This window comes from Mandrillus leucophaeus, unplaced genomic scaffold (assembly GCF_000951045.1).
Source record: "Mandrillus leucophaeus isolate KB7577 unplaced genomic scaffold, Mleu.le_1.0 Scaffold490, whole genome shotgun sequence".
In the NCBI taxonomy this organism is placed as follows: domain Eukaryota; kingdom Metazoa; phylum Chordata; class Mammalia; order Primates; family Cercopithecidae; genus Mandrillus; species Mandrillus leucophaeus.
In genome coordinates, this window is record NW_012105254.1 from 712,928 (window position 1) to 738,530 (window position 25,603).

A 25,603-nucleotide genomic window follows, 5' to 3' on the forward strand; every position below is an offset into this window, starting at 1 on the left:
AAAAAAAAAAAAAAAGCCAGCCTTCAGTCGAATCACTCTTTTGTTAGATAGACCATCTTCTCTCTGGTTGCTTTTAAGATCTCCTCTTTGTTTTTGGTACACTGAAATATCAAACTTTATCCTATGTCTGCACATGTATTTCTCTATCATTTTATTTTATCACTTTGCTTGAGCTTTACTGGAATTTCTGAACCATGTAGCAACCCATTAATTTTGGTCAACTCTCAGTGATTCTTTAAATGTTGTCTTTTTACCATTTTTCCCTCCCCTCTCCTTCAAGAGCTTTCTAACTGTACTGCGTTCTAGATAATTTTCTATGATCTACTGTCCAAGTAACCACTTCCCTCTTTAGCTGTCCTTAATGTCTAACAAAATCCAGTCTTCAAGTTTATTTTACGGAATTGTTCTTTTCTAGAAGTTCTATTTGGTCTTTTTTGAAAATGCTTTTTCATTTTTATAATTTCTTGGCCACTCATTTTCTTCCTCTTTTCTTTCAACATATTTATATAATTTCAATATCTTACGGCTTTGTATTTCCTGTTTGTTCTTGCTCATTGTGCTTCATTTCCTATTGTGTTTAGCAACCTGTGACTCTGAACTCATATTCCTTGGAACTTTATAGGAAAACTTTGAGGCATGTGGAAAGTGAATTCCTCTTCCCTCTATTGCTTCTGCCAGAAACCTGAGGGTACTATCAACCAGGGACCACTTTAAACTAAAATCTTGGCTTGATACTGTGTAAAATTTCTCGTTTCTGCTATATGACCCAACGTTTTATTAAATGTCCTATCCAAAGACTTTTGAGTATAGATAGCAGTTCAAATACACGCAACTAACCTCACTCTTAACTCATTAACACAAAAATGAAGAGAACTGTTTAAGCGCTCTTGTTTAAATTTGGAACTGGGAAAACAGATGAGCAAGTGATAGCTGACTAGACATCTGAGAAAGCAGGGAGCAACCAATTTGTACCACAGAAGCCCCCCAGTTCTCAGGAATTGGGGGCATCAAACTCCTTTGAATGTAGGGGTAAAATGAGGAAAGCAATAAAAACCTAAACCATGAACTAATAGTGGATTTATTTCCTATCCTTCAGGAAAAGGGTATACTTTGACAAGACCCTTCAGGATCTGGTTCTAGCTATTCTTCATGATGTTTTTGGCTTCAGGGGCCCTACTCTTACAGTGCCCTCTGCTGTAGTATCTATGCCTTATATCTGTCTCACTTGATAATTCAAAATACAGTATAAGTGGTCAACAAATATTTCTTTAAACTATCTTAAGATCTATAGGATTATGTTCCATCCTCACAAAAAAGAAAAAAGAAAAAAAAATGACTGATCAAAGCAGTTTAGGAGCAGTTAGATCCCGAGATTTTCTCCCACATTCTGCACAGTTTCAGCATGTTTCTCACTCCAGCAAAATGCTAGATATAGTTTTCTTTTCAGGGAAGGCACCAGGCCCAGATGAAGGCATGAGGGCCGTGCTGAAAACAGACAGATTCAGTAAAAATATGCACTTTGGATGCTGAGATTCTTCCAGCCTTCTTCTTCCCTTCTGCTCCCAGACTGCTGCGTCCTTCCAGAGATTAGCAGAATGTGTTCCAGAGAATCAGATCAGCCAGGAAGAGACATCTAAAGAATTGATATCAAGGGATCTCCAACAGGACGGCCTGGCCAGACCATTCTACCATGAAGCCAATAGCTGGCAACTTCCATCAATTTGCTCATATATTCCAACCAACTTTTTATCCTTCATTATTAAATATAAGTGGATGACTAAGTATTACCAGACATCTGCAGAAAATGTTCTAACCTAAGGTAGTGATCAATAAAAACAGGAAGAAGTGACCCCAAAGAAACAGACTAGACCTTTACTAGGAGAAAATGTTAAAATATATATTATTAATATCATCAGAATGATCATTAAGTTTATTCCAGAAACACTTAAACACTATGTGGGAGGTATTGTTCAAGGTATTGGGAAAATATCCATGGGAAAAACAGGGGAAAAAAGCTACACCCTTATGAAGCTCATATTCTACTGAGAAAAGAGACAATGGGGTAGGGAGTGACAGATAAAATTTTAACTAGGGTCATCAGAGAAAGTCTCAATAAGACACAAGATATGCTATTTGCTAAGATGAAATAATGGGATGGTATTTAAAAAGAACATTCAGAAAACAAAACAAAAAAAGAATACTTGGAAATTAAAAGTAAGATAGCAGAAAGAGAATAAAAGGTCAAAAATAATCTGAGGAAATCTTCCAGAAAGTAGGGTAGTAGCCAAATAAAAGATCCACAAAGAGAAACAGAGAAAACGGCAGGAAAAATAATCAATTAAATAGTTCAATAAAATTTCCCAGAAATGAAGAATATGAGTTTCTAAATTTAAAGGACCCACTGAATATCCAGGACAATGGAAGAAAACAGACTCATGACAAGGTATATCATGAAATTTCAAAGTACTAGAGTCAAAATAATTTACAAGTTTTCAGCAGGGCATGGGAGAAGAGAGCAAGTCATATACAAAGGATCAGATGTCCAAATGGTTTTAGACTTCTTCATATATCATTAGAAGCTAGAATCCATTGGCACAATTCCATCAAAATTCTAAAGAAAACTTATTTCCAACTGATGACTGTATATCCAAAACTAGCAGCCTGCATGATGATACAATTAAATACATTTTTAGACATTCAGGGTCTCAAATTGAGCTCCATGCACCCTTTCTAAGGCAGCTACTAAAGGATGTGTTTCACCAAAACAAGAGAGTAAACCAAGAAAGAGAAAGACACAGGATACAGTATAAAAGAAATCCAACATGGGAAAAAGAGGAAGGGAATCCTTGGATGACAGTGTAGGGAGATCCCATGATGAAAACTATGTACCAGGCATTGAAGACAATCAGTTTATATTTCTTCAAAAAGCTGAAACTGGCAGAACACCTGAGGTGTGAGAATTTCATAAGAGGAACTCTGGAAAATTGAAGAAGTCTGTGGTTGAATCAAGGGCAAGTACATTGAAAAGAAACAAGTTGATATTCACTCCAAGGCAAACAAAAACCTGTGCAAGTAAAAAAGGTAACTAATTTACTATATGGCTTACATGGCCATAACAATAATATGAACACTAAATATTAATCTAACCAAAATTATAATACAACTATCGGAAGGGTGGAGAAAGATACTGGGGGAGGGAAGATGATGGCAGAAATTGAAGTCTACAAGAAGTTACACAAATGTGTTATTTAGAATTACGAAGGAAATACCAAAATAATCAACATTTTAAAACCCTGCAGCAGAGTACATTCTCCTAACTCTTGGAGTTCTATCAATGGCCTTGGAGGAACTTCTCAGACTTCAGTTTGTCCCCTCAGTTCAGCATGGAGCCCTGGGCCTTCCCCCTCTACAATATCAGGATATCAGCTATGATTATTTACTTTTCCAGCTCTCTTTCCTGAAGTCATTTCCACTGACCCTCAGTCAAGAAAAAGGAAAATTAAGAGTACTCATTCATTTCACTTTGCTCTAGATCTAGGGTCTCGATGAGAAATCTCAAGATTTGCCTACTCACACACATGGCTTCTGCAGGGAAGCAGGCAGAGTCGGAAGTGCACCCAAAGCCTTAGGATTTCCCTCAGTTGCCACTTTTTCCAAAAAAAAAAAAAAAAAAAAAAAAAAAAAAAAGCATTAGCTCATGCATTTTTCCTTGTTCAGTCACTGCTGAGAAATCTCTTCCTTGTATTTATAATTTTGTGTTCCTTTCCTTTAATGGTGGGATATATTAATCTAGCTACATTCTATCAATTTTGTCTAATTCACCTTTTTGTCTCCCACAGCACCTAAACACACTACCTTATGTTTAGTAGGCACTCGCACAGTGGTTGAAAATCGGAATTAAATTTAATTTAAAAATCTTCTCTTACAATATTTTCAGTCCACTCTTGACTTAAAATTGGATCCAAATATTTTATCCAGTATGCCCCAATCAGTCAAAAGAAAAAGTACACCTTCGTGCAAAGTGAAATTTTAAAAATATTTTGATCACATGGTGGAAGGCAAAGGAAAAAAAGAAAAAAAAAAAGCTGAATAGTGTACATTTGCAAAAGATGACAATGTACTCATTAATATTAAACAGTTGCCTTCCTGGGAGGGAAAAGAAGGCAAGAAGACGGGAGGAGAATGTTGTTCCCACATACTTTAAAACGTGACCATACTTGTCAAGCAATTCCAGGTTTATTCATGAAGTGTTACAGTTAATAAAGTGGGATACTAGTTATCAGCAAGGCTTTGTCCAGCCAAAAGTTTTTATAAGTGTAATCCAAAGGAAAATAATAAATACCCCAATCCTGAAAACCACATTAAAAACTTCAGGAAAAGAAACTGTCATTTAATCCTAAATTCAGAAGACAGACTAATAATTTCTAGTGTTTAAAACAATTTCTTAAGTTTATTGAAAGACATGCAGATTCTGATACTGATCTATTGGATCTCTCCTTCCTGGTATCTTCATCCAAAACTCCAACCTCTAACAATTTTTATCCTGTTATTTAATTATGCTTAGAAATTTCTAGGTAAAACATTATTCATAAACATTACTATTTACTAATTTCCTTCAGATTTTTACATAGCCCCTAATCGATAACTAAATGAAAATACATTCTAACTTATTGAGTGGAAATAAAGCAGCAGATGTGGCCATTGAAAGCTTCAGGAACAGAAAGTCGATTCTTCAGGGGAACAAAACTTGGAATAACTTCAGCTGTGGAAAGGGGCTCCCATCCCCCCTAACTAAGAATATTTTATGTGAAGAAAATAAAAGCATTCGAATACCAAAGGGGGGAAAAACACTCAAGGAATGGAAAACGTTGAAAGGAGCCTCCCAGTGGGACCTATACTTTTAAATATCAATCAAGTAAAGAGCCACATGCAAAGCTTTAAGGATTTCATCAGTAAGGACCATTCCTCTTCTTGGCAAGTTCATAAAAATAGCTGTTTCTTTGTAACAGAAATTGTTCATTCTTTCTCTCCTTTCTAATCATAAAAGCATGTATGACCTTATACATATCTCTTGATCACCCAGCATACACAGTGATGGGCATGTATGTCATATACACCTGTGTATGTAACAAAATGTTTGCCAAGAACACCTTTCCAGAAATACCTGCCTCTATCCCCTGATGACCACACACCACCCCCCGAAATATAAGCTCATTTAATTCTCTATGGAACAGAATATACTTTTTCACCAGTTAAAAGAGATTAACTTACACATGCCTTGTAACTGTTCAACAAGGAAAATATTAATGACTGAATTTAGAAAAGTAGTGAGATCAAATCTGATTCTTTCACTTTACAGATGAGAAAATTAAGACCTGAAGAAATAAAATGACCTTGCCAAGGACACAAGGCTACTATCGAGCAGTAATCAGGATCACATTTTGAACCTACAGGGCAGGCAGAGCAGAAAAATGCAGAGATGGAGGATAAACAGCTAGACAGAGGGTATTCTATATTCAGGGAGTAAGCATGACAGAAGGCTTCAAAGCAAAAAAGTATTGCAACCTCAAGGAGCTCAAAGGATCCTACTGAACATGCTACAAACCACAAATGAAGTAAATAAGATAATATATACTATCTAAAAAATATGCCATTGTAGCAAATACTTAAGACTTCTGAGTCATGGGATTACCTCTTTGCAAGATTATGTATGACTCCCCTGTGTTTAAAAACATCCAGTATAGTACTAGCATAAAAATAAACATAAACCAACAGAACAGAATGCAGCATCCAAAAATAAGACCTTATATTTAACAGACAAGTGATTCTCAGCAGAGGTGCCAAGGCAACAGGAAAAGGAGACTATTTTTTGACAAATAGTGCTGGGACAACTGGATATTCATATACGAAGAGATGAACTTAGATCCTTACCTCACACCTTATACAAAAATTAAATCAAAATCGATTCAAGATCTTAATGTAAGAGCTAAAACTATAAAAATTTTAGAAGAAAACAACAGAAAATCTTCAAGACCTTAGGTTAGGCAGACTTCTTAGATATGACACCAAAAGCACAATCCAAAAAGGAAAAAATTTAACATTACACTTTGTCAAAACTCAGAACTTCTGCACTTCAAAACATATCATTAAGAAAACAAAAAGACAAGTCACAGACTGGGAAAATATTTGCAAATCATCTATCCGATAAAGGATTTGTATCGAGAATATATAAAGAATTACAGAATATACAACTCAACAATAAGACAAACACTCAATTTTTTAATGAGCATGATTTGAGTAGACATCTGATATGGTTTGGCTCTGTGTCCCCACCCAAATCTCATCTTGTATCTCCCATAATTCCTATGTGTTGTGGGAAGGAGCCGGTGGGAGACGACTGAATCATGGGGGCAGGTCTTTCCCATGCTGTTCTCATGATAGTGAATGGGTCTCACGAGATCTGATGATTTTAAAAATGGGAATTTCCCTGTACAAGCTCTCTTCTCCTGTCTGCCACCATGTGAGACGCGCCTTTAGCCTTCCGCCATGATTGTGAGGCTTCCCCAGCCATGTGGAACTGTAAGTGCAACTAAATCTTTCTTTTGTAAATTGCCCAGTTTTGGGTATGTCTTTATCAGCAGCGTGAAAACGGACTAATACAACATCTCATCAAATAAAATACAGGAATAACTAATAAGCACATGAAAAGATGCTCATCATCATTAATCATCAGGGGAATACAAATCAAAACCACAAGGAGATGTCACTTCACACACACTAGGATGTAGGATAATCAAAAAGATAATAAGTATGGGTGAGGATATAAAGAGTAACCCTCATACATTTCTGATGTGAAGGTAAAATGGTGCAGATACTTTAGAAAACACTTTGTCCATTTCTTAAAAAGTTAAACATAAATTTACCACATACCCAGCAATTCCACCCTTACATATCTAGCTAAGAGAAATGAAAACATATGTTCACACAGACTTGTATTCAAATATTAATGGCAGCATTATTCATAACAGGCAAAAAGCAGAAACAATTCAAATGTCTGTCAAACTGAAGACTGGATAAACAAAATGTGATATAGCTATACAATGGAATACTATTCAGCAATAAAAAGGAATTAAGTACTGATACATGATACAATATGAATGAACCTCAAAAACATCATGCCAAGTAAACAAAGTCAGACACAAAAGACCCCATATTGTAGATTGGGTTTATATAAAGTGTTCAGAAAAGGAAAATCTGCAGAAACACAAAATAGGTTAGTGGTTGCCTGGCGCTGGGCATGGGGACTAACAGTAAATACGTATGTGGAGTATTACTGGGGTGCTGAAAATGATCTAAAACTGGGTTATGGTGAAAGTTGTACTATTTGATAAACTTACTAGAAATCATTAAATTTTACACTGAAAATGGATAAACTTTATGATCTACATACCTCAATAAAGTTTTTGTTGAGCTAAGGGTAGAAAAAAGTATAATTAATAATGTGGAGGAAGATAGATATGAAACAAGATGGGACACAGTCGATAACTGTTGAAGTCAGATGTTCAGTATACTATTTGTCTTATATTCTTGCTATATTTAGAGTTTTTAATAATAACTTCATTTTTGAAATGTAAAAAAGCAAATAGATATATTCCTAGGATTTCCAAGTATCTATGAAGGCAAAATCTCCTTTCCTATCTCCCTGAAGTACCTCAGAGAAATCTACTAACATTTTAAATCACATAAAAGGAAACACAGGAAAAAAAACACATTAGAGTGCCTTGCAAAGGTTACCATATTCATTCTTTAATACATCCTTTAACTTTAGATATTTAGTGTTTCTGCCCATAGAAAAGTAGTAGGGTGTGCCCCCCAAATTAATTTAATGTAGATTGCTTTCTTTGATACCAAATCTGCTGCAACAAAGATTTGAACAAAGATTTCCCATCTTCGAAAGATTCTGGGCAGGATGCGGGGGCTCACACCTGTAATCCCAGCACTTTGGGAGGCTGAGGCAGGTGGATCACGAGGTCAAGAGATTGAGACCATCCTGGCTAACACAGTGAAATCCCGTCTCTACTAAAAATACAAAAAAAAGTCTTCTTTTGAGAAATGTCTGTTCATATCCTTTGCCCACTTTTTGATGGGGTTGTTTGTTTTTTTCTTGTAAATTTGTTTGAGTTCTTTGTATTTTCTCCCATTCTGTAGGTTGCCATCATACAGCCAACAGACACATGAAAAAATGCTCTTCATCACTGGCCATCAGAGAAATGCAAATCAAAACCACAATGAGATACCATCTCACACCAGTTAGAATGGCGATCATTAAAAAGTCAGGAAACAACAGGTGCTGGAGAGGATGTGGAGAAATAGGAACACTTTTACAGTTGGTGGGATTGTAAACTAGTTCAACCATTATGGAAAACAGTATGGCGATTCCTCAAGGATCTAGAACTAGATGTACCATATGACCCAGCCATCCCATTACTGGGTATATACCCAAAGGATTATAAATCATGCTGCTATAAAGATACATGCACACGTATGTTTATTGCGGCACTATTCACAATAGCAAAGACTTGGAATCAACCCAAATGTCCATCAGTGACAGACTGGATTAAGAAAATGTGGCACATATACACCATGGAATACTATGCAGCCATAAAAAAGGATGAGTTTGTGTCCTTTGTAGGGACATGAATGCAGCTGGAAACCATCATTCTTAGCAAACTATCACAAGAACAGAAAACCAAACACCGCATATTCTCACTCATAGGTGGGAACTGAACAATGAGATCACTTGGACTCGGGAAGGGGAACATCACACACTGGGGCCTATCATGGGGTGGGGGGAGGGGGGAGGGATTGCATTGGGAGTTATACCTGATGTAAATGACGAGTTGATGGGTGCTGACGAGTTGATGGGTGCAGCACAGCAACATGGCACAAGTATACATATGTAACAAACCTGCATGTTATGCACATGTACCCTAGAACTTAAAGTATAACAATAATAAAAAATTAAATAAAAAAATATACAAAAAAAATTAGCCAGGCGTGGTGGTGGGTGCCTGTAGTCCCAGCTCGGGAGGCTGAGGCAGGAGAATGGTGTGAACCTGGAAGGCAGAGCTTGCCGTGAGTAGAGATCATGCCACTACACTCCAGCCTAGGAGACAGAGCGAGACTCCATCTCAAAAAAAAAAAAAGATTCTGATGAAAAACAAAGCTATTATATTGCCTGGCTCTTAGTCTCCTCATCGGTAATATGTGAGAGTTGGCCAAGATGACATTCAAGTTCTCTTTTAGCATTGACACTTTATGATTCTAAAATTTATCCATGTTTACTAATAACTCCTTTTTCCTGCACCATAGGATACGCAATAAGGGTTAACTAGGTCCTGGATGGACACATGGGCAGACTTAAGTGACAAAAATGCATGAGATTCAATCTTGGTCAAATATGGGTCTCTGGTTTCTTCTCTCATATTACATTTACATAAATGCAATCCTCCTAAGCATTTTACTATTAAAACTCTTAGGTTGGTTGAAATCACTAGTTGTGTGTCTGTATAAGTTTTCAGGTAAATCAAACTAAAATTTCAAGAAGTACACAGCTTTTTTTCAGGATTAGTTAGTACTCATTCACTAGCAGCTGTTTCCATCACACTTTCATTAGAGTTGAATAATGTGGTGTGGGGGAGAGAGAGAGAATATGAATGTGTGTTAGGAGGAAGGCAATCTACAAAAAGAGTCTATCATCTTGGAAATGGCTCTTTCCTACATCTATCTATCTTATCTACCTATCTATCTATCTATCTATCTATCTATCTATCTATCTATCTATCTATCTATCTATCTATCTATTGACAGAGTCTCACTCTGTCGTTGCCCAGGCTGCAGTGCAGTGGCATGATCTCGGCTCACTGAAACTTCCACCTCCCAGGCTTAAGCCTCAGCCTCCCAAGTAGCTGGGATTAGAGGCACGCATCACCACGTCTGGCTAATTTGTGTATTTTTAGTCGAGACGGGGTTTCTCCATGTTGGCCACGCTGGTTTTGAACTCCTGACCTCAGGTGATCCACCCGCCTTGGCCTCCCAGGGTACTGAGATTACAGGCATGAGCCACTGCACCTGGCCACTACCATTATTTTTTAAAATGTGACATACTGTCAGACCAACTGCTAAGCCTCTGACATTTCAAAATGACTTTGTGATGACAACTTCTCCACACCAAAGTTCCTTGCTTATGCCACAACCTTTTGCAATCTGGCTTAACCCTACCACTCTAATGGGACTGTTCTCCTAAGATTTCCCAAAGAAACTGTCTACAAACTCCTTCTCCACCAGTCTCCATTTTTCTTGGCCAGCCAGCCAACTTGAATCTTCCAGTCTCTACTTCCTTCCTGTAACACACTCCTCCCCAGGCACTCCAGGCCACGGTACTGTGTCCCTTACTGAGCTAATAAAATCACATGGCTTCGAGTTCAGTTCCACCAGAAATTTGGTGTTTACATAGCAGGTCCTGAAGAGTTTTGAGTAGGGAGGTGATCACAGCTGTGCTCGCAGAAAATTAATCCTGTTGCCTCATGAAGGAAAGAACAAAGCAAGCAAGCCAGATTTGAGGCTACTATAGTAGACTCCCAGGAAGCTAGTAATAAGAAGTAAATCAAGACAGATGTCCAAAAAGAATCAATAGGATTTGACTGAAAAGTCATATCCTTCAAAGTTTAGCTCACCAGCCCTGTGCACCCCCTGCCCACAAATCCACTGATCATTCTAGTTAGCAACCACTCAAACTCAAAACCCTTCTAACAATCACACACAACTGTGACACTGATTGGCAGAGTTTGGGGGCATATCCATATTCCTCTTGGGATTCTCCAAAGTGCCAAGTACCCAGTAAATGCTCATTAAATACTGGTTGAATAAGACACTATTCTGGTCACCATTACTGAGGTCTATTTCAGTTTTCATATAATTCTATAAATTCAGATGCATATAAAAATTTACTGATGTACTGAGAATTATATTGTTTTATGATCTCCTTCAGCTCACAAGCTTCATGATAGTCACAAACTAAATGTCCAACAATAGGAAAATGCTTAAATAAAACATAGTCCCAATCAATAAAGGTAGAAAAAATAAAATAGAGTATCACCATTTTGCAACTACCGATAAAATAATGGCTCTAAGCAGTGGTTTGCTGGAAAAAACTCATGCCAGCTTGTGAGAGCCAACTGTGTGCATCTGTTCCAACCTCCACATTCAGTAACACATCAGTAGGAATGAAATTAGCCGTGGCAGGAGCGTTTACACCATAAAAATTGGCAAGTGGCCGGTTGTTAAGCATCTGCTGACACACCACTGGATGTAGGCAATGATGATCAATAGCTGATAAAACCATTATTTGAAAGGTCGCTGGGATCTTTATCATAACACATGGATCAGGCTAATACTAGGTAAATGCACTAATCAATCAAACATCACAAAAATAAAGGCATTAGACACTAGAGATCTCTTAATGTGGTGCAGTAAGAAGTACACAGCATCTCTAGGTAGTATTCTTGTCAAAAATCTAAACTAACTCTAATCAAGCCTAGACCTACCTATCATTTTCTAGGAAATACAGGGGATGGAAGAACAATCAGCAAAATACAGAATGTGGAAAAAGTCTACAGGGTAGATGATTTTTTATGAATAAATGAATAGCAAAGAGAAAAAAAAAGACTGAGAGAAGAACCTATCGGTTAAGAGACTTAAGATATACCAAAACAAGTGCAATGTGCATGTAGCCCTTGTTTGAATTCTGATTGGAACAAGCTAGTATAAAAAGATATACTTGAGACAATTCAGGAAATATGAACACTGGCAAAATATTAAATGATATTAAAGAATTGTTAATTTTGTTATGTATGATAAAGGTATTGTGCTCAAGTATTTTAAGACCTTATCTCCTAGAGAGATATATAAAGAGTTTATATATAAAATCATATGATATTTGGGATTTGCTTCAAAATAATCTGGGGTGGAGGTTCTCAACTTTTACATAAATTTGAAATTTTTCATAACAGTTTTTAATAGAGTAGCCAGCATATAGATGATATATAAAAGAAACATAAAATTATCAGTACTGACATGGTTATCTCCAAGAAATAATGTATAATGTATATAAAAAAGGCATGAAGAAAACATGCATAATGTGATGAAAATTATTTTAAAGACGATTTAGAATTGTATCAAAAAGAATAAAACTTTTAGGAATACATGTAACAAAAGAAGTGCAAGACTTATATACTGAAACATTGTTGAAAGACACTTAAAGACCTAAATAAATGCAAAAACATACTGTATTCATGCATTGGACAACTTAATGTTATTAAAACAGCAATACTAACCAAACTGATAGACAAATTCAATGCAAGCCCTACCAAAATCCCAGCTGACTTTTTGTTTTTGCAGAAATTGACAAGCTGATCATAAATTTCATGTGGAAATGCAAGGGACTCAGAATAACCAAAACAATCTTGAAAAAGAATAAAGCAGGAGGACTCACACTTCCCAATTTCAAAACTTACTATAAATCTACAATTATCAAGACACTGTGGTACTGGCATAAGGATAGACCTATAGACCAACGGAACAGAAATGAGAGTCCAGAAATAAATCCTTATGTTTATGGTTAATTGATTTTCAACAAAGGTGCCAGGAAAATTAAATGGAGAATTAATAGTCTTTTCAACAAATGGTACTGGGACAACTGTATATCCACATGCAGAAAAATGAATTTGGACTCCTATCTCATGCCATATAAAAAAATTAACTCAAAACAGAACAAAGACCTAAATGTAAGATCTAAAACGGTAAGACTTTGAGAAGAAAAGAGGAGTGTTTGTGACCTAGAGTTAAGCAGTCATTTTTTAGATATGACAGCAAAAACATGAGCAACAAAAGAAAAATACATAAATTAGACCTCATCAAAATTAAAAACTTTTATGATTCAAAGGACACCATCAAAAAGATGAAAGGACAACCCACAGAATGAAGGAAAATATTTGTAAATCAAGTATCTGTAAAGGAAATTTTATGCAAAATATATAAAGAACATTTACAAATCAACAATAAAAAGACAACTCAATTTTTAAATGAGCAAAGATTCTGAATATTCTCCAAAGACAACATAAATATGACCAATAAGTACATGAAAAGATGTATAACATCATTAGCCATTAGAAAATGCAAATCAAAATCACAACACCACTTCATGCGCACTAGGATGGCCAAAATTAAAAAGGCAATAACAAGTGTTTTGAGGATGTGAAGAAACACAATTGGAATCCTCATAAATTGCTAATGAAATAGTAAATTGCTTCCGCTGCTTTGGAAAATACTTCAGTAGATCCTCAAAATGTTCAACATAGAGTCACCATATGAACCAGAAATTCCAGCCCTACCTATATACTCAAGAGAAAGAAAAAATATGTTTACACAAAAACTTAGACATGAATGTCTGTAGTAGAATTATTCACAATAGTCAAAAAGTGGAAACAACCCAAATATCAAAAAATGTGGTTTATCCATACAATGAAAGATTATTCAGCCATAAAAGGAATGAAGTATTGATTCATGCTACAACATGAATGAACCTTGAGAACATTATACTAAGTGAAAGAAGCCAGTCACAAAAGACTACATATTGTATGATTCCATTAATACAGAATTCCGGAATGGGCAAATCCATAGAAACAGAAAGTAAGTTAGTGGTTGCCAAGGGATAGGGGAAGAAAAGGGAGGAATGGGAATGACTGCTCATAGGTATGGGGTTTCTTTTGGGGGCGATGAAAATATTCTGAAATTACATAGTGCTGATGGTTATATAACACTATGAATATACTAAATATCATTGAATTGTGCACTTTAAAAAGGTGAATTTTATAGTATATGGGTTACATCTCAATAAAGCTTTCATTTAAAAAAAACTGCCCAGACTGCCAAATTGAACCCTTGGCTAGCTGTGCACTGTGGACCCAAAAGTTTGGGATGGGTCAGAAATCCCATAGTCCTACTAGATTTTAAAAGAAACAAGTAGCACTCACAGGAAAAACACAGTAAGGAAATCTATAAGGTCAGAGCTGCTTGTGTGGCCAAATTCATCTTTTAGAGAACCTGAAAGGTAAGTTTGGTATTAGGAACATCTCTTACTTAAAAAAACATCTCTTACTCAAACTTGCCCAAGCAGTTTACCTACTTCTTAAGTTACAGAAACAAATATTCATTTATAGAAAACCCAGGAAAGACTTCTCAATTCGCCACTCAATAAACACAGCCACTTCCAAATTAAGACAGAGCCCTTACCACGACGTTTTACCCAACTATACATCTCACAATGTAACCTTTGGGAGGTCGTCCAGAACTACTCCTCAGTGTTGGAAGGGCACTGAAATGGAATCTGAAGAATACATGAGAGCTTAAAAGGCTGCTCAGAGCCGGGTGCAGTGGCTCATGCCTGTAATCCCAGCATTTTGGGAGGCCGAGGTGGGTGGATCATGAGGTCAGGAGATCGAGACCATCCTGGCTAACACGGTGAAACCCCATCTCTACTAAAAATACAAAAAATTAGCCAGGCATGGTGGCAGGTGCCTGTAGTCCCCAGCTACTCGGGAGGCCGAGGCAGGAGAATGGCATGAACTCGGGAGGCAGAGCTTGCAGTGAGCTGAGATCATGCCACTGCACTCCAGCCTGGGTGACAGAGCGAGACTTCATCTCAAAAAAAAAAAAAAAAAAAAAAAAAAAAAAAAAAAGGACTCAGAACACTTCTGTCATTTCAGCTGCATTCCAGGAGGTGGTAGCAGATGGTCATAAAGACACCCTGAATACAGAGTCATAGGGAAGTCTGAGATAGGTAAACTCAGGCAGGAAAGACATCTCTGGTACTCTCAGATACCATCATTGCAGCTAAAGAGTGAAAAGCAAATTTCTTATAATAGGTGACATCTGTACATGAGCCAAAATTAAAAAGATACAAATAGGCATTCAACAGAAAGTCAGCTTGTTTCCCAGTCCTGTCCTCAGTCATACTGTTCCCCTTCCCCAGAGGCAACTATCATTGCCAGTTTCTTTAGCATCATCCTGAAATTGTCTATACATTTATAAACATACACATTCTGCACCATGCTTTTGTCACTTAATTTATCTGAGGTAGCTCTCCATGTAGTATACGTACCTGTTCTTTTTAACAGCTTCATACAATTCCATAGGATGATGTACCATAGTTTCTTAACCATGGAATGAGTTGTTATTATCAGTATATCTAAAGCAGAGACAGGAAGTTAGCTACCCATGGACAGACACTAGCCCCGGATGTGTTCTGTTCAGCCATCACAATGGTTTTAATGTGTGGATCTCAATGTATTTGGCCATATGGGGTGTGGTTAAAAAAAAAAACTGACCATCAACATCCCCTTCTCCTTTTTTGCAGTAAGAAGGGTATTTCTGGGAAATGGCTGCCCTGCCAAGGACTACATTTCCCAGCTGCCTGGCAACTAGGTCTATCCATGGGCCTACGTCTCCCCAGCTAGATTTGAGTGGAAATGATGAAAATGCCCAGTCTGAAACTTTAAAGGAAGGCTATGTCTCCTCCACACCATATCTGCCCCTTCTGCCAGGCAGATTCTCAATGACTGGAACAAGGCAGAGCTAAGGCTTTTTACTGTCACCATGGAAACCTCAGGCTACAAACCTCAGGCATGGCTTTGAGAAGAGGCAGGTCTGAATCAAGAGTGGAAGAGAGGGGTAGTTCTTACTGTCTCCGAGGACAGAAGAAACCCTTTTTTATGAAAAAAAAAATCACCTCATGAAAGTAACTGTTTCATTGAGGAAAAGGAGATTAGGTACCAGCTTAGTGTGATTTTTCTTACAGGAATCTCAGTAATAAAAGATGTTTCATAGCTATAAATACAGAGCTATAAAATCCAAACATCACCAAGCAAATTCCAGGTCTGGCTGCCTCTACGTTTTGCATACTTGCATTGTCACTGACTTAGACTTTCCTGCACATTTTTGCTATCTCTCAAACACAGCAGTTGTGTGGGACTGTGAGGCAATGGCTCCAAGAACTGGGTCAGCTATTACAAATGGTTATCTCCCTGTTACACACAGCAATCATAGTGTATCCACTTCTCCTTATGAAAACACATGCCTTGGGTTTGACGCCAGTACCTAGAGCCCTGGAATCATCTAGGCTACTATAAATCACACATTCACACTCTCTTTACAGATACCAAAGTTGAAGCCAACTGTTCTATATTTCCAAAGTTGGCTTTGTTCACTTTTATAGACTTACATTCTAAATCAGCCCTTTGTTCTTTTTCCCCATATCATGTTACCTATTCTTATAAATGTAAAGGCATTAATGCCACCTACTTCTAAGCTATTCCTTTAAATGCTATTTGAATCCTATACCAAGAGTCTGTGGACTCTCCTTCCATTGGTCCTACAATTTTTTATTCTATTTCCTGCTTTTTCCTTTGGATAAACATCATCACTCCTACGTAACAACCATCCCATCTTTCTCTTCATTTTCCTCTTTCATTTTCTTTGCATCTTCTCTCCATCCTATTTCCTCTCCACACTATCGCTCCACTTTAAGCCACTCTGTCTCAGCACCTTAGCTTCAACCACTCTGTTTTCAAAATCCTGCAAGTCTCATTTTATTAAACAATGGCTTAATTTTATCTTTCCCATTCAACTCAAGTCCACATCTTGCTTCATCTCACATTATTTTCCCCTCTTTTCTTTACCTTTCCTTATTCTTCTATTGTCATAAACAGGGTGGCCCAGGCAGTCTGCCTTAAGTGATAAAGTTGGCAGAAGGAGGAGATATGGGGGTGCAGGGGCTGGAGGGACAAGGAAGAGCAGAGCAGCAGGTGAGGTAGGCTTCCCCATGACCACCCTCACATTCCCAAGTGCCTGACAGGAGGGAGGTCCAGAACTTAGGCAAAATGAAGAAGAAACAAGTGGTCCCCGTGGTTAGGCAAAGAGAGATGTAGCAACAGAAGCTGGCCGAGCCTTCTGAGCAGGCAAATCATAAGAGAAGAAATATTCATGGCCAATAACAATACAAAAAGATTCTCAGCCTCACTAGGAATCAGAGACATGAAACTGCCTATTATATAGGTAATGATTAAAAAGATGAACATTAAGTAGTGTTGGCGAGATTATGAGGAAACACTTTCAGACAGTGTTAATGATGGAGCAAGTTGACAGCTTTTCCACCTCACCCTTTGGCAACATATAGCTACACTTTAAACATCTACAGCCTTTGACCCTGCAACTCCAACCAGCAGGATTTAACCTAAGAAAATAATTAGATGATGAAACAAAGATATGGACATGAAATTATTAATAACCTCTGCCTTGTTTATATCATAAGAACAAGGTGGTGGTATGGGGGAGCTTGGCAAGGGGAGGCTGAGGGGAGGCTCATACCTGTGGAAGAGTGAAGGGGGAGAAAGACAAAAAGAGAAACAGAGGGGTATAAAGAGGACATGGGGGTCAGGGTGGAGAGAAAGGTTTGTTTGCAAGGGTGAGAAAGGAACGGAGGCTGGGGTCATGGGGTGGTGGGTGAGCTTAAGAGGAAAGTATGGGGAAGAGAAAAGGCAGAGAGAAGGAGGGAGAGAGATCTCTCCATCAAAGCACAGTCTACCATGGTATATCCATATCATGCAGACCTTACAGGGAATGGTGCAATCCTCTATATGAAATAGAAAGATGGTTAATTGGAAAGATCAGGATACAGAACAGCAAGCATAGTGTGATCCCATTTATCTAAAGTGATACATAAAGATAAGTGCAGCAAAGGGATGCCTACATGTACACCATGATTCTCAGTGAGTAGACTCTTCTGGTGGATTTAAGTTCTACTTCATGCATTTCTAGTTTGTCAGCATTTCGATAATTAATTTCTAGCAATATGCAATACACTAAAATTCTATATAATTTAGACAGACCCTTATACTTTCCTGTGAGAATTAACCAACATGAAAATAAAGTAGATGCAATTATACCACCTGCTTTTCATACTGCAGAAATGTTCTACTCTTCATGTGATAAATTTAAACTGCTCATTAAAATTTCATCTGTATAAATTTGTACTGAAAAGACAATGGAATTAGGCTGTGAACACAGACATCACCCACCTAGCTATTCTTTGTCTAAATATTACATTTATCAGGCCCTACCACAAGGGACCTCGCCAGGACATTATCAAACCAAAGTACTTTTCATTTTGAAGTCACATCACACAGAGATATCAAAGAAAGCTGTCTTAATTCAGGTTTTCCCTAATTAGGCCCCTGACATATGAACTTGAGAACAGGTATATTAGTCGAGTGAGGGGAAAGTGAGACAGGGCAGGAGGGAAGCAAAACAAGAAAAAGTAAATCAATGAATGGGGTACTACAGCAGGCAACTTGGGTTCAGTCCTTTTGTGAGCCTTCTGAGAAACTGGGTAGGAGGAATCACAGAATTGTCCACTAGCTGTCAAGGAAGTCGGGGTGTTATCCTCATTGGTGGAGGCTTGCATTTCAGGCATTAAATTCTTGATACTTGCAGGCCATGGGAATATGGGCCTTACATGCTTACTAAGGCCTGTGGGTCAAACACAGTACTACAGGTTGAGTATCCTTAATCCCAAAAATCCAAAATCCGAAATGCTGTAAAACCCTAAACTTTTTAGTGTCGACATGACACTCAAAGGAAATGGTCATTGAAGCATTTCAGATTTTTTAATTATACGCTCAATTGGTAAGCACATAATACAAATATTCCAAAATCCAAAAACATCCAAAGCCTGAAACACTTCTGATCCCAAGCATTTTGGATAAGGAATACTCAACCTGTATTTGGATTATGTTTATTATCTCACCAAAACCTTACAACTCCATGGAGTATTGGCTCTACTGTACAGATTAGGAATCTGAGATGCACAAACATTAAGCCACTTGCTGAAAATCAGTGAATAAGCAGCTGAGCTGAGGTCCAAACCCAGTTTTGTCTCTTCCACTATGTGATACAGTGTCATAAAAACCACAGCATGTGAATTCTCCAGTACAGCTGGCATCTCCTTACTGGGTCACACAACCTGAGAGAGACATGTGAGCATTTCCAGCCTCCCTCCTTGCAAGGTAACGGTATTGAGATAGCTTCCCAGATTGTTTGAATCTTCTTGCATCCATAGGAAAATCTTCCAGGTCATAATCCACCAGCCATGTGAAATTTTTATAGCATCATCACCCGTGGTTACTCCTACCCTAAATACCAGTCACTATGAAATTTATGCCAGAATTCAGATCAAAGTATGACAGGAAATTCAAGGCAAATTTTTGTCTGATGAACTCATGGCAGAGAATTAAATTTGATAGAGAGTTCCAGGTTCTAGTATATTAAAAAACAATCTATAACTTTACTGTGAGGAGAACACTTTATTAGAACAAATAAAACATGCTGAGCTCTGCCCAGACACAGAGGTCATGCTAATGTGTGAGCCAAGGAAAGTCTTTTCTTGCTTTAGTAGAAAAGATAATAATCTGCAAATCACTAGCATCTGAGCCTGGCCTGATTTAAAATGCACATAGATGGAGAAAAAGTTCCAGGAAATCATTGTATTTATAGCTTACCTGCATGAGTCAGTGGAAAGGCCCTTGCTGCTCCCAAAATAATACTTGGGACAGCACTGTACCCTATCACCTTCACTAAAGCAAAGGCATGCCTCTCATCTTCTATTCCTTAGGTTCCTTAGGAGGATATCTCCTACCTCACAAGAAGCCAGGGGAGCAGATAGGGCCCCTCTGGGCCTCCCCCACCTCCAACCCAGCTACACAACAGCTGGCTCAAGAACATCCCATCCCCAGAAGCCCAGGGCAGCCCACCTGAAGGAGCCCGTACCCTAGGACCCTCCACCAACCACCCAACCAACAGTCAGATTCAGAGTCCCCACAGCATTAAATCCTACAGGACACAGGATCTTCCCACAAGTGTAAAATGCAGAAGGTTCTGGCTAGGCCTTAATCTCTAAGATCTTTCATAGAAGACCACACAGGCATCTGAGGAAATGACAGACAGCGATCTATCTTGTTCACAAATTACCAACGATGCAGAGAGTAAGACCCCAGCCACACACTCAGCAGGCTGCATGGAAGTGAAGCATTTTTATCCTCTTGGTAGAGAATTTCCTAATTCTTGATCCATAACAAGTGTGGGCAAGGCTCCAGACACATGTGCTACATATGTGTCTACAACTGTTTTCTCTCCCAAGAATACCATAGCCACGTGAAGACCTTCACGGGATGCGAAACTGCCAGGTCTGTTCTTTCTCCGGACTCACAGAGGCCTCTGTGGCAGACACACATCCGCTGGCTCCAACAGGAAACAGAAGGGTTTGGGGGCAAGGGGCACTTCACCTGGCACACTGGGCTGGAAGACTTTATTCAGATCCAAGGAGGAGGCTCTGGAATGGGTTTTCTGTGGCCGAGGTGGCGGGGTGGGAGGGTCCTCGCCCCTTTTCATGGCCTCTTCTATGGAGGTGCTAGAGTAAGATCTGTAGCAAAATAAGGGAAGGTCAGAAGGGAAATAGCAAAGCTTTACTCTCTGAAGTTGGGGTGAAATGGAAAATAACCACAAAGTCAAAGTGACTACAGAGAACTGATCAGCTACCAAAGCAGCCATAAATTCTATTACCCATTAAATGCCACTATGTACAATAATTGTCCAAATCCAACTATGAATTGGGATCTTTTTAACCTCTTTGTTCTTATTATACCTTAGATCTAAATCGACGCCCCCCAAAAAAAAAAAAAAAAAAAACTTTGTGTAAATTCAAATCCATTTCTATGGGAATTGTTAATAAGAAAAACACGGAGCCCTTCAGCTTAGGCATTTCCATGTTCTAACAGAAGGGCTTCATGGTATAAACTGATCAGAGAACTTTTCTCCTGTTCACTTGCAAATGTGATGACAGGTTCAAGTGGAATTGGGACAGATAAGCTGAGGGTAAGAATCCAATGTTCAGGGGAATATGCCACAAACGAAGCTAGGAAAGGAAAATACACATCAATCAGATTAAGGGGTCTAGTTTGTCTTTCCCTGAGAAAGCAAAAGTCTCATTTTTAACCTTCTTCCTCAATCTACAGCAAGGCATAATTAACTAGGCAATTTCTGAGATTGTAACTCCAGTAATATCATCTTTTTAAAAAGGAACTAAATAACTTGCAAAAGGTCAGACAGAAAGTTACACAGTTCGTTTCAAACTCCAATCTCTGTTTCTATATCCCATTTTAAAAACGTTTTCATACTGTCTATGAGTCAGGGGGGAAATACTTTGGTGATAGCAACTAGAATATTTATTGAAGACCTACTTACTTTCCAAATAAAATTCAACTCCATACACTGCTTAGAAATAGGTTTAAAGATGGGTTCCCAATATGATGATTGCGAAAAGGCCCTAAAATGTAGATGTATATATCTATTGTATTTAGCTTCTCAACTAGCTTCATGTCAAAGCAGAAAACGACCTTTGAGTCAGAGGTACATCCTAGAGACAAATTAACCTCTGAAAACCATTCTTCATACTTAGCTATTAGAGTGGCATTTAGGAAATTAGAATATATCAGTTACTATTAAACCCCTTCAGTTCTTGACAGAGCTGTTTCTGACATCATGAGTTTTAATTTTCCTGAATAAGTTTCTCAAGGATTCTTTCTGGTAGTTGAGGGTTCTGTCTGTCTTAAAGATTGCAACTTTAATAAAGCCACCATAATAGCATGTGACGTGTTCTGGGGTGGGCCCTGTAACATAACTAGCAAGAGAGACAAGGCAACGGCAGGCAGAAACTAGCAGGGAAGAATGCTCTGACTCCTTCAACAAGAATCAAAGGGAACTGATACGGACGGACAACGTTCTTACATGGGAACGCTTCACTTAAAAAAGACAATTAGAGACCCTAGCTAGAAATGAAAAGAACTTTCTATGCCACATATAGCTTTTGTGACATCTTTCACTCAAAAAAGAAATAATGTGTGTGCAAATAATGTGTATGCATGCACACAGTTAAGCACACAATCCCATAGCGCACATTCCTCGTTTTCATTTTATTTTCATATATAACCTGTATGTTTATATCTTCATATGGAAAGTTACTGAATATAAAATAAGTGAGATTGTATAACCATGACTGCTGCAACCAATTAAAACATAAATGTGCAGGGAGTTAACAAAATGATGAATGCAGTGGTGTTAAAATGGTGATTTTCCCTCTTTTCCCTATATTTCTACAAAACTTTAATATTTCAAAAAAGAGGATAAAAATAATTCAATTCTCTTCTTCCCAGTGAGAAGTAATGAAAATAAAATCCTCCAAATTAGACCAAAAGCACAATCTCTGAAAGGATAATATGTAAAATTTAGCCAGACACATTAATAATAGAATATGTGGCTATGAGATTTTATAATTTCACTGGCTTTCAGGGAGAGAGGAAGTCAGCAGAAGCTAAAACTTTGAGGTTCGATTTATGGTTAACATAGTACACATAACAGATTTCTGCAATTCAATGGCAATTCCTACTATGAAAGCATATCCCAAAACTAGTAGAGACTAGTTTGTAAAAGATCCATTCATCCTTTTAAAAAGGATGAGTAAATGTGTTGACCACAGAAAGAATGCCTATACCTTTTCTTCCTACCTAAAAGAATTACTCTATTGTTTTTAAATATAGACAAATATAAAAATATAGATATCTGTATCTTACATAAACAAGGAAACAAAAACCCAATTTGGAAAATGCAGATAGAAACTAAAGGATAACTCTTTGACTTACAAAGAGATGAGGTTCCTTAAATATCAGTATTTCAAGCATATTAAATATGATCAGACTTAAATTTACTTTTTCAGGATTGTGTCTAGTAGGCAAAGGAGGGGAAAATGTCTCTAAGAGCCAAAGCAAAACAGAAAACACACATATGGTATCCTTGGTATCCTATCTTACACTGCAGTTCTACCAGTGAAATACAGTACCAATACCATTTCCCTACCTTAATGGATTAATTCTATTAGTGTCTCTGTATTTCCCCTCTGCGCCTCTTTTCTGAGTCTCACATCAACCGCAGCTCTGCCTTACTGGCTTTCTCTCTTTTAATAGCCTCTTAAAAAATGTGAAGCCGAGAGGGGCACTAAGATAGGCTCAAACAGACCATAAACATTGCTTACCTGAAGCTGCAAGCTTCACTGAAGTTATCACAAGCATTTTCTTTCCCGACTCTAGATTTTATTACCCAGACTTTTTACTTTTTGGTGTTCACCTTGTCATGATAGCAAATTTTCGTGTTTGTTACCTTACCCATATTTTCCTCTTTCCAAAGCTACTTCCCCCTATTAGTTATCATCTTGCAACAACTGGGTCATCTCACACAATCCACTTCATGTTGAGGGGCCATAGGGCACTAGTGACCACCTTCTAGCACTAGTGACCACAGAAACCAAGGCTCCCAGCATTACTGCATGTTCCCATCAGGCCACGCATGAGTGAAATGGATCATACCCTAAGCTTTACATCTAAAGGAAGAGGAAATCATGGGTTGGGTTTTTGGTTTGTGGTTCTTATTTCTAGGCAGGGGGCAGGGCACAAAGGGCATTAAAGCAGAAATTAAATGAACACTACCTGGATCTTGGTCTTGCTTTGAGACTGTTGGAATCCTTGGAAGTTGCTGAAACAAAGATTATTTGTTGTTTGCTTGGGTTTCATTTCTGCAGTTAAACAAGTTTATATGCAGCACCTGGGCTAGTACAGAACACATCAACAGGCAAATGTGAGGTAAAAATGCCCACGTGGAGAACTGGACATCTCCCACATTTTCATGATTTCCTTGTTTTATTTCAAAATCTAAAGGAACGATTAAAAGGAAAGAAAACCCAGCATATTTTTCCTTTGGTCAGAGCACTATTTGAGAGGCCATTCTCAAATTCAAGTTGATTAATGAAGACATTCCAGTATAAAAAGACAACCCCTTTCAAGGGGGTTGTCTTTTTTATATAACGATGGATTCACACTTGAGGGTTTCTTGGTCTATCATGATAGTCTAGTAATAGATTTTGAACCAGTCTACCCTGAAGGATAGGAAGAAGTCTATCTAACTACATTAAAAAACAAAACAAAACAAAACAAAACAAAACAAAAAACAAAAAAACACTACCAGAGCAGCATGGTCACAAAAAAACAAAGCTCTCACAAGTAAGTGGAAATGAGCTATACAGCTTCTCCTGTAAGAAAATATCCTTGTGTCCCACATCTCTGTGACCAAATCATACAGAGAATTATGAAAAAAAATTGCTGAATCTTTTCCCAGCCATATGACTTTTCCTCATCAAATTTAAATCATAAACTAACTTGCTCACTGCCAACACCCATAGAGCCTTCTTCCCCATCACAAGTTGTGAGGCGTAATTAGAAACATTTACAAAAATGCTGATCCTCTTTTTATGCTTTCAATCCTCTATGGAAGACAACTTTAGGAACCAGTAGCTATGCTCAGGTGTTGCAAACATTGCAAATTTTTCATCATAAAATGTCATTAAAAATCACAGAAAAGGTGCTAGTAACACAGAACAAGAAGAATGTAATTTCTTTGTTTGCATGAATTCTTCCAAAAAGAAAATGTCTCACTGCATTATCTCATCCTCTTTTACATTGCTCCAAAGATAAAAACCCTCCTTGGTATGAAGCAGCCTGAATTTATGATGATCATTAAAATCCTTGGGTTAGGTAACAGGGCAGAGGGGAGGCGAAAATCCTCATAAATGCTAACAAGGCACAAAGCAAACTACTGGTCAGCTGCACAAGAGATGCACTTCTCCCAACCCAAGCATTTTGGCTTGTTGTAGTGAGAACACAGGGGTCTTCCAGCTTCAAACAGCTGAAATGCTGCCAGAGTGCAGGGAAGCCTGGAAAACCCAAGAAGTTTGAGTCCTCTTTTGCCCATTATCGTGCACCTGCACCTGGATATGGACAGAAAAAGATCTCCCTCCCTCCTACAAACCCCAGGCAGCAAAGAAAGCGGCCTCAGGAAGCCTCTCTCCCAGCCCAGGAGGCTGCCTTGGGGCTGGGTGGACAGAGTGGACCAGACTCACCGCAGAGCTGGGGAAGCCCTCTGCGCAGGCTGCCTGCAGCTGGCTCCGTGGCCCTCTTCTCCCTCAGGCCCCACTGCTTTCAAGAAATACGTGGGTAGGAGAGGTCCCGGACATGATAAAATACTGTTCCCCAAACCAGACCATGGTGACTGTTAATTCCTTTGTCAACTGCCATTATCTTTGTCTTTTTGCTGGTAGGGATGGGTGTGGAAGGAGGGGTGAGCCCTGCTGGTGAGAGATAGACAGACAGACAGACAGATGGGGTGAGGGTTTGGATGAGTAGTGGAGAGACAGGACTAGAGACCAGGCCAGGAGTCCTGAAACTAAGGCCCTCCTCCTGGCCATGACACTAACTAGCTGTTACTTCCCTGAACCTCAGTCTCCTCACCTAGAAAACAAAGGCAATAAAAATGCAATCTCTTTCTCACA

The 25,603-nt window shown here is 38.3% G+C and overlaps 1 protein-coding gene across 2 annotated transcripts in view; it reads right to left on the reverse strand.

The window, feature by feature from the left end:
- Window positions 1-25,603, reverse strand: part of REPS2 (RALBP1 associated Eps domain containing 2) — a 173,168-nt gene that overhangs the window by 54,111 nt on the left and 93,454 nt on the right. The window contains exons 12-13 of one of the 2 annotated variants that reach the window (XM_011995516.1): window positions 23,709-23,754; window positions 20,457-20,593 (exon numbers count right to left, since the gene is read on the reverse strand). The exons of the other annotated variant lie outside the window; for it this stretch is intronic. Coding sequence (XP_011850906.1) covers window positions 20,457-20,593; window positions 23,709-23,754 — 183 coding nt within the window. The remainder of the gene's footprint in view (window positions 1-20,456; window positions 20,594-23,708; window positions 23,755-25,603) is intronic. 2 annotated transcript variants of the gene reach the window in all.